General features: G+C 49.5%; 1 protein-coding gene across 1 annotated transcript; it reads right to left on the bottom strand.

Annotated features, from left to right (window-relative positions):
* Positions 1–599: 599 nt before the first annotated feature.
* LOC144123650 (solute carrier family 28 member 3-like) lies at positions 600–10,068 on the bottom strand. The gene is made up of 8 exons (XM_077656445.1): positions 9,662–10,068; positions 8,485–8,646; positions 6,411–6,536; positions 5,760–5,893; positions 4,944–5,112; positions 2,643–2,795; positions 1,741–1,921; positions 600–646 (listed from the first exon to the last, which is right to left on the bottom strand). Exons 1-8 carry the CDS (start codon positions 10,001–10,003, stop codon positions 630–632), a joined length of 1,284 nt encoding a protein of 427 aa, XP_077512571.1. The 5' UTR covers positions 10,004–10,068; the 3' UTR covers positions 600–629.
* Between the last annotated feature and the right edge of the window lie 350 nt (positions 10,069–10,418).

Below are 10,418 nucleotides of genomic sequence, written 5' to 3'. Positions count from 1 at the left end.
CTCAGGTTGTTGTCATGAGCGTTGAATTGTTAGTCAGTTGTCGTGAGATGGGTGGAAGAAGTTAGACACAAGGATCAATTTTGTTTTATTGCTAGGAGTGCCATGACGGCGAAAACTGTCTGTCGTCGACGGCAGCAGTGTCTGTGTGAAGCCTCCACCGGCGAACTGTAGCAGGTGATGTTTAGGGGGACTTACCTCACTCCACCTCACACCACGATTGGCAGGTGTGAGGTGAAGAGAAGGAAATCCCCCTCTGCACTTGAAGAGGAGATGAGGGAGACGCCGGTCTAACTATGACTCAACAAAAATGAATAACGGAAGGGATTACGACTGACGGCTAGAAGTGGGAGAAGAATATAATTAAAATTGTAAAAACACCATAATCAGAATAGGATCAAAGTTGGAATAGAATTAGTATTGAATATATTGTTGCGCGAAAGGCAATGAAATCATAATCGGAATAGAATCAGAAATAGAATAGATTGGCAAGTGAAAGCAAAGTGTTATGGCATTTCCTTCGCATCAATACAATTGATTGCACCTAAATTCTTTAAGATCAAATAAAACTACTAACATCTGTTTATGCTCAATAATTTCACGTTGTTGGAACGAGCGTTGTCCCGAAGACATCAGCCCACCAGACTGCCTGCAAAGAACAGTAAGAGAGATCACTCGGTTGCCGCTACATTCATCTTAGAGGAGGAAAAAATCTCTTGAGAGAAGAGACGTTATTTGTGAGGAAATGGGATGGTTGACTTTCTAAGAAGAGCTTCAAATGGGCCTAGTTGGTTTGTAATCTTCGACATTGTTATTGCGCTACTCAAGGTTTGCACAGACAAGAACGACACATACAGACAGGGCGCAAACTATCAACTGATTTTATTGCGTGGGAAATTCGTGTTATATGAACTGTTAAGATGAAAAGACACAAAAACAAGTAGCTTCATGGGCATGAGTTGTCTAACCTTCTTCTGCTGACAGCCATGCGTAGAGGACGCCCTTTGCATTTTATCTTGGGATCGCAGGATGACAGCGACCGGTAGCGCTTGCGTACGCGACCCTTCAATAGCGCTGACGAAGCGAGAGATAAACTTTTTAAGGAAGTGAAAAGACTCCGTCCTCTACGCATGTCTGTCAGCAGAAGAATATTAGACAACTCATCTCCATGAACCTACTTGTTTTTGTGCCTTTTCATCTTAACAGTTCATATAAAACGAATTTCCCACGCAATAAAATCAGTTGATAGTTTGCGCCGTCTGTATGTGTCGTTCTTGTCTGTGTAAACCATGAGTAGCGCAATAACAATGTCGAAGGTTGACTTCAAATGCCAGAAAATCAACGCTCTCTGGATACACATTTTTTTTCCTCTGGAACACCTCTCTGACACAGTTTATGTTGGCGCTGATGGAAGAGGCTCTAAAACTGCACTGCGGAACCTGTTTCAGTGCAAGTTAGGTGGCATTTGACATGGCCTCAGTGGTTACACAGCTCGCGAGAAACAACTGTATATCAAGTGGTCTGGTGTTGCAGCCAGCGATCATCAGACATTTGACGGATTGTAGAGCCCCATGCAGTACACATATTCCCTCAAAAGGACCGCGCGCTTTGGTAAAGACAGCGGAATACTAGCCTCAGGAGAAATGTATCCGGGGTCCAGCGCTTTGGCGCCAGTCCGAATTAAGGCACACGTCGTCACACCGAACGTGCTCCGGATGAGGTTTTGCCTGTGGTTCAGCTTACCGGCCACGCACGCAGTCATGAAGGAGGCCAGCGATCCAGCACACATGGCTCGTAGCACTAGCTGGCTCACGTCGTCCATGCGTGCGGGACACAGCACGGCCAGGGTTGCCATTGCGATCCCTAGCGATCCGAGGCTGGTGGAGCCGCACAGCGCATACGTCGCGATGAGCACGGACCGCGGCTGTAACGAGAATGAAGGCACTTTACAGCGATGACTGTATGATGCACGTCCGGCGGAATCATGTGGTCGGCGGCGTCCGCGCTCTCCCCCTCTCCCTTGCTTCTCAGACTCCCCTCGCCCGTTTTTCTCGCCGTGTGTATCCCGACCGGACGCCCACCATTGACGCATGGTCGCGCGAGTGACGTACGCTTGTTCCCTATCGGGCACCCCATGCAGGGTTACTGCATCCGGCAGCTTTATCTCTCAAGAAAAGGCATTCACTAAAGCTTACAGGTGGCGCTAATCCGAGTGTAGCGTCATATGGCAACAACCATCCCCAACCGCTAATCAGAGTTGGCAAACACTGCCCGAATGTCATATGCGTTTCGCACCACCCCGACTGTCGTTGAAATTCGCATTGCCACAGGAGCACTTTGTCGGCGGGGCAGGGGCTGTCCCGTCTACATCTGTGTCGTCCGTGTTTTTCTTTTTGCGCTATGACGTCAAAAAACTGTTAACTAGACCAAACCAAGCTACTGTTGCACAGGAGCACACTTCCGTCCATTTTTTTTTTTAGATTAATCAGAGCGGACTGGGGATACAGACCGGAATGAGTACGAGGATGGAAATGCACGGTGGATGTGCGGCCTTCGGAGTGAATGCCCCAAATCAGATTCCTGACACAAACCCAGTCACATTCGCCTGGGCACAGGTGTGCAAATGCGTGGCACTGAGCACGCACATGCAGCGAGCGGGCCATCTTGACGAGGTACAGGTAGGCGACAAACTGGTTGGCCAAGAGGCCGGTGCCGATGAGCTGGCCCACGCTGGCACTGTCCTCCCACGGCACGCCCATCATCAGTGCCAGCGGCGCGAACACCACGCCGAGGGCGTCCTGCGCACCGGGGCCTTTTTGTGGTGATTTCGGGATGAGCGTGGCGATGCTTTCACTGCTGCGTTACCTCACGAAGGCTGGGAACGTTGGCGGCCACACTTTGCTCTAAGAAAACACCCAGTGCGAGTGCCATGCAGTCACTGTGCAGAATTCGTGCTAACGAAACGTGGAAACAGCAGCGACCTCTCTGTAATCATTTCCGTTGGCAGTTCTGATCGCTCTTTGTTACTACAATCGATGTACGTTTGTATAGCAGTTTACTTCTCTCTGGTCATGCATTTCCATACATTCATTTATGTTTTTCGTCTGCGGATGCAAAACGACCAGTTGCCCTTCCTCTGGACAGACATTTTAATGTTCTGACTGAATTAAGCCTGTTGTGCTTTGAGCGGTGCAGGCTGGGACCTATTATATCAGTTTTTCGTGCCCAGCATTCTTGAGAAAATGTTCGAGTTTTGAAATATTGTAAGGCACAGTTATGGAAAAATTGAAGTTAATGGTTCCTTCTATCGATGCGTAGCAAAAACTTCTTAAATCGCTCGCATCGAGCAGTTAGGATTGCCATAGAAAACCAATGGGGAACGCTTTTGGCGACAGCAAATTGTTAACAGCAAAAAAATTCAAGCCTTCCGAGGGGAGATATACGGACATATTGTTATAGTGAAATCTTACAATATACGAAAAAAATTGCGTTCATAAACTTTTTCCCGCTACAAAGCGATTTTTTCCAAAATTGCTGGGTAAGTATGGTACCCCCAAGCTAACAATTGTTCAAGCAAGGAATGTGCAGCCCTTGGAATTCGATGGCTGATGGAATCGCTTTTTATATTTAAAAAATACAGCTGTTTTGTGAAACTAGTTACGTTGTTTGCGGCGAAAAAGTTTTTCGACCGTGTTTTAACGTATACACATCTTGACTATTTTTTGCGCATGTGCTCTCTGAGCACATATACTGAATATTTTTTTTAACGTTTACAACATTTTTTTAACGTTTACAGATGCTAATTTTAAAATCTGCTCGAAAGACGTCGGTGCGGTTTATGCAGGTGGATTGTACAGCGAAGCGGACATCACGTGCGTGCTAGAGCTCAGTACATAGACGAATAATTCAATAAAATTAACGGATCAACTTTTTATTTTTGCTTTAAAGGGCAACATTATACTGCGAAATCAAAGGCCGTCAACATTGGAGGTGAGCACAATTTTGAAATTTTCTCAATCGGCAAACAGGTTCGAAATATTAAACGTCAAAAATACACCTTTGAAACCTCGTTGATTGAGTTGCTTTCCGGCATTGCATATTTATCAAATGGCCTCCCGGCGCGTGGTATCGTCGCTGAAATCAAGTTAACTTCTACTTCATCAAATACACAAACGGCGTATGTATAAGTCATGCATAAGAAATGCAAGCGACGCAATTTTATAAATATGCAATGAGAGAAAGCCAACTCAGTGAGCTTTCAAATGCGTATTTTTGACATTTGATATTTTGAACGACATTGCCGATGAAGGAAACTTAAAATCTGGGCTCGCGTTCGATGTTGATGGGCTTTAGTTTCATATTCTAACCTTGCCTCCTAAAATCACAAATGAAAAAGTTGTTTAGCTATTTCAGTAGTTAGTCGTCCAATTATTGAGCTCTATCGAGCACATATACGCCTTGCAGTACAATGCACCCGCCCACACCACACCGATGTATCTCACGGCTTTTAAAATTAAAATTTGTAAACGCTAAAAAAAATCACGGGCGGTTTAGGTTGGGGCTAATCACGAATTATCGTGCGCTAGCACAGTTAACCCTGCTTTGCATTGTTTATTCTGACTTCCTATGGTTTTGCTTGATTTCAACTGCCCTACCTTGGTTGAAATATCATATTAAGTAAGTTTCCGTGACATTGCATCATTTTAGACATGTATTGCTGTAGAATTAATCATTCGCTACATTCATAGATCCCCGGGAGTCCACATACCGCTCCTGGCGCAGTGGTACATAGAGCGGTTAAGCCACACGCCACTGCCCTGCGATGATAGGTGCTGCTATCAGTGGGGCTTGTGGGACACCAGCCACGCTGGGCGATTTCTCACAATCCGATAGGCAGCTTGCGATGACGTCACGAGGTCACGTGACATATGTGCTTAGGTACGTACCTCAAAACTGAACGGTGGAGCGCCGACATCATTCAGGACCGTCACGAAGAGGTGGTTTGCGAGGGCCACAAAGGCCAGGAAGGCGGCGATGTTGATTGCGATGCCCCCGACCGTCAGCAGTGTCACCATGATGCCGCGTGACACCGCTTCCAGGATGCTCTGCCCGGACCTGTTTGCGGTGTGCGCGCATCTCACAGTGTGCGCGGAACGGATGGTGTGGGACACCTAGGGTATTTCACCTAAGATATTCTGCATTATAGAAAAATAGGCTTTTTGAGTTAGAAGATAGCTTTTTCGGCATAACACTGTGAGTGGTGTAGCGCATCTAAATACAGCTATGACGGGCTCACTTGCATAGGCGGGTTAACTAATATTGAGTAGTTAACTTTTTTTAATTTTACTGCTAGTCTTCCTATTTATTCAGAGGCGTGTAGGCCATTGTGAGTAATATAGATGTGAGTTTCTAGAATTTCCAAAAACCCAGATACCCTGGTCACAGTGGCCCAGCAAATTTTGGCTATTTTGACGAGGTAAGTGCTCTGGAGCCGTTGCTTTGCCTGTAAGCTTTTCGAAGGTGCATGCATTTTGGCGTGATTAGCCAAAATTTGTTGGGCCACAGTACCGAGGTAAGCTGCGTTTTCGATATTCTAAAAACTGACATGGATATCACTTAACATAGACTACACGCCTATCATTTTAATAAAGATTCCTTGAGCGGAACGGGAACCAACCCTCCATGGGTTTTCCGTCGGCTATAGTCAGCTTGCGAGTGAGCGATTGAACAAGCGAGCGTGAGTGCAAGACCCGCGGACCCACCCTCCGTCGGTGGACGACGCCTCGTCCTCGCGCGCAACGGGCCGTTCCGCCGTCTCCGGGTGCAGAAGCTCGGCGGCGGCCAGCGCTGCCGGGACGCTCATCAGCGACGCCAGCGCCAGGTGGCCGGCGTCCAGCTGCGCTACGGGACCGGGCCGGCGATGAAAAAAAGAAAAAGGCTTTCTGTCCTAAGCGATCGCCGGAGAAGAAAGCTTGCAAATGGCGGCGTATTTGAGGCAACTAAATCCAGGGCAAAGCACGCTACACGACCGCGCACGCGTGCAGAGCTTTCTTATTACCGCTGGCTGCAAACGTTAGACAACCACCAGAAGCGCTTTAGGACTGGTGCGTGCTATGCAAGTTTGGCTGTCCACAGCTTCCGCTCGAACTCATCATCCCTGTACACTTCAAGGGGCGCATATTCCGTACGCGCATTGAAATCCTGCAACCGTTATCTTGAAAGCAGTCACGGGGCTTCGTACGTGTTCAGAGCTCTTTCGCGTAGTTTCGGGCCAGCGAGCGCGGCTTCCGCTGACACCTTGCGCCGGTAATGGCAATCCACAATTTTCCTTGTCAAAGCACTGGAGTGCGCATGCTCCATCCCGTGAGCGGCTGCATGCACGCGCACGCGTCGACGGTGCACGTGAAACTCACGCCAAACAGTACGAACGCAGCCAGGCTGGCGACCGAGACATTAGCGAAGCTTCCCGCCATAACGCAGTGCAGCTGGGCAGGGGTCAGATCGGCCAGCTCGGGGGCTACAGCAAGCGGCGCCTCAACCTGCAACAGACACACTTAGCACAAGACGCTAAATGCGTCAGCTGTAGAGACGGGACGCAGCGTCAGCATTGCTGAAAGTTCGGTCCGGTACGCGTGACATAGAAGTCCAGCAACACCAATCGAAAGCACACGCATGCAAGCGCCATGAATGAGCGCACAGAAGCTTCGCGTTCCAAGTTTTCAGAGTCGACACGAGCTAGCTTCAGCACTAGTGGACCTAACGTGAACTATAACAATCCATGCCAGTTGCCCATATCGGTCCCACCTGGCTTATCAGTACCTATAATAGGATAAACCCTAACGAAATCCAGTCGAACCCGGATATTTCGAATTACGAAAGGGTACTTGTCTGAGCTAGGCAGTACATTTCACAGGAAAAGGTACAGCGCTTGTGTCTGTCCGCTCCTTTAGTTCTGTCATTTCTGCGCTGTATCTTTTCCTGTGATACTTCGAATTATTGGCTGCATCGAACACGCAGAATATCGCCTTGAAAATCCTGTGTGAAAATATTGGAAAGCCGCGCAGTATATCGAACTCCCTATTTTACCGGTCGTTCAATGTATCTAACGGCACGCCGCGCCCTATAGCGCTTCCCCTATAGCTTCGCTATCACATTCAGGGCGAAGACGGGTCGGCTGCGCTTTCTTGGGCGCCAGCTGGCAGCGTTGTGAAACTACGTGGCGGGATGGGGTGTGCTTTATGGCGACCTTCGGTCTCTTGTGCTCATTATCAAAACCACATCGCTGTCAAGCGGTGAAAACAACCTAACTCCAGCCTATAGCGGCAGTCTTCGCCTGCTGTGCTTCGCTTTCGTTGCCAAAGGCGTTTCGGGAACTAAGTGTGCCTTAATTTTAACGAGCGGTTATTCATTTGTATTGCACTGCTAACCGGATCAGACGTCATATGACAGGCAAAGCCCAGTTCTAAAGCACCGTCTGCTGCGGCTTCGATGGAGGCCAGCACCGCCCATGGAGCGAATGGCACGCTGCATGACGGGCGGCACGTCCCTTGCAAGAAGCGCGGTACTACAGTGGGTGCAACGTATTCTCGCTTCTCGGTTACAGCTAAGGTTATCTACTGCAACTTTTACATCGAATTGTGGATATATCGGACTATTCCGCGAATTCCTTTGGATTCGATGTAAGGTCGACTGTATCACGTCATTTCATACATCTGCCGGAGCTTCACTTATATTTTGTCGTTTCTTTTTTCTGTCCCAACGATAGCTGGTAGCGCGATGTTTGCCTATTCGGCGCAGCAGCTTGTCCACATTGTCTCAGCCCAATTTGTGTGCGGGCAAGAGCCAGCACTAATCCCGTGAATTTCCACCCCGCCAATGGTCACGTCCTACGTAAACAACTCGACCTCCCAGGGATTCTCAACCGCGTCTAGGGCGTCTCAGTGGTGCTGGCGCTCGGTTGCTGACACCGAGGACGCGGGTTCGAACCCGACCGCGGCGGAACGCGTTTCGATGGAGGCGCAAAAGGCGCCCGTGTGCTGTGCAATGTCAGTGCACGTTAAAGATCCCCAGGTGGTCGAAATTATCCCGGAGCGCTCCACTACGGCACCTCTTTCTCTCTTCATCTCTCCCCTGACGGCGCGGTGGAGGTGCCCACCGAGAAGTGAGACAGTTACTGCGCCGTTTCCTTTCCTGAAAACCAACATTTTCCACCACGCCGCCGGGCGCTGCAGCCTCCGCAGTGCTTTCCTCGCCGTCACCCCGCTGCGTTGGTCGAATGCGTGAACCTCGGCGACAGCTGTTAAGCCTATCCGCGTGCGAGTTGTTAGGCGACTCATGAGTGACGCTTCTGCGACTCGCGACGCATACAAGCAGCTCGGGGTAAACATTGTCATTTTTTTTTTTTGTGCTGCTCTCGCCAGCTTCGCTGCTAGCACAGGCGACGGGCAGTGGCAAGTGTGCAAAAAGCAAGGCAGAAGCACATCGCACCGGTCCCAGGAAGATGCTGCCGACGCAGCTGACGCACTCGGCGCTTGTGGCGCCGGTGACGAGGCGCAGCACGGCAACGACGCGCCTGGTGGCAGCTTGCGCCAGCCCGCAGTAGTAGAGGACGCTCACGAAGAAGCTCACGTAGAACATAACCGTCATCCCCTGGGGTGGTATGCACGACGAAGTGCGGTACCTGAGCCTTGGACTGCTGCGCGAAAGGTGTTAGCGAAAAACGCAGAGAGGCCACAAGTGCCAGAGCTCGAGCGTTAACCGCAGTTCATGCGAGGCTGTCCGTTAGCGGCCGGCTGCTGTAAAGGACGCTTGCCATTCGCTAATGCCAGCAGTAGGTCCACGTTCTCGAACACTTCAGGGCGAATAGGTCTGCTCACTCCGGCAAAATAATCTATCACTGACGGGAGAAAAGTGAACTAGAGTGAAGCTTCGGAACTAAATCATGATCCAAGAACATGAAACAAACGAACGTTTTCAGCATCTCTTTAGCGCTGCCGTCTTCTGCGTGCTACGCACCGACTAACCCAGCAACAAGTTACGCAATACGTTTTTCGTCTCCGCGCATATAAAATTCACCACAAGAACCTCGTTTCCCTTAATGGTTTCATTTTCAGAAGCGATCACTTTTCACGTTTCATTTTCAGAAGCGATCACATGCACATGCCTGTGCATGTGCGCGCCTTTGCCTCAACCCTTATCATTCGAGTTATAAAGATACACTACAACCTAATTGTGTATAAAAAAAAATTGGGGGACAATTAAGCTCCGCCTTAAAGGTATGACGTGATAACGGCTCCCTTCAGCTAGCTGCCTGGTGTCCACTTTGCACATCTCTTCGCAGCCACGGACACAGCCTGACAAGCCACACAACGCCTCCTTTCAACAAAGTCGAACGAACTTGCCTCGGTGGCCTATGGGTAGCGTGTCTGAATAGGAATACAAAGGGCACGGGTTCGATGCCCATCTCGCCGGAATTTTCCCTTCAGTGCAGTTAATTTACTTTACATTATTACATGTCATAATGCCTTTTCAGTGATGTTGCGCACTTACATTCACAATTTATGTAATGTTTTAATCGCTTTCTCGAAAGCCTATCCGCTGAACGGGAACTGTCGCGTCAGAAAGAGGAATCGGCGAGATCTGACCAGCCGGTCTGTATACGCACTCCAAACACGAACGGCGGCTTCACGGTGGTGGCATTCTGGCCGGCCTCGCCAAGGAAGTCGGCGAGGTTGACGCCGCTCGTCAGGTGCCCGAACATGAACTGCGACGCCTCGCGCGGCACGTCGAGGAACGCGGTGGCCTTGCGAACCGCGCAGCCCAGCGAGGCCCGACCCGGACCCCAGCGTAGCAACAGCGCTCCCGACGCCAGCTGAAGCAACACCGCCCGCACCACTCGCGCCCACCGGATCTGCGAAGTGGAAATGTGTACGCTCGAGATGCTTGCGCACGTCATTGTTTCTGAGATACTGCAGGGAAATTGTTCCCCACTTCCAGCGCGGCCCATGTCTGACCAGAGGACCGAAATTTGAGGAACGCATCCTGACACCACCTTTCGCTCCTCGTTTCTCCCTCCCCAAGCGAGTTGCAGCTCTTCATTTTACTGCTGATGCCACCTGGAAGGCGAGCTTGTGGCTTCTATAGGAAGTAAGCGAGAGAGGCTAGTCCCTCTTGACACAGTGTAGGCATTCGACACAGGCACAGAAAACGTAAACAAACGGCGTTCTTTCTTTCTTTCTTTCTTTCTTTCTTTCTTTCTTTCTTTCTTTCTTTCTTTCTTTCTTTCTTTCTTTCTTTCTTTCTCTCTCTCTTTCTTTCTTTCTTTCTTTCTTTCTTTCTTTCTTTCTTGTAGACCTTTTCACATATGCCTTTTTGGGCGCAGTAGTATTTCCACTGGGCTGTGCCAGCAGCGTTCTGATTAG

This window comes from Amblyomma americanum, chromosome 3, assembly GCF_052857255.1.
Source record: "Amblyomma americanum isolate KBUSLIRL-KWMA chromosome 3, ASM5285725v1, whole genome shotgun sequence".
Classification (NCBI taxonomy): Eukaryota; Metazoa; Arthropoda; class Arachnida; order Ixodida; family Ixodidae; genus Amblyomma; species Amblyomma americanum.
Note: the sequence above shows the minus strand (reverse complement) of the source record. Positions and strands in the feature narration are given on the sequence as shown.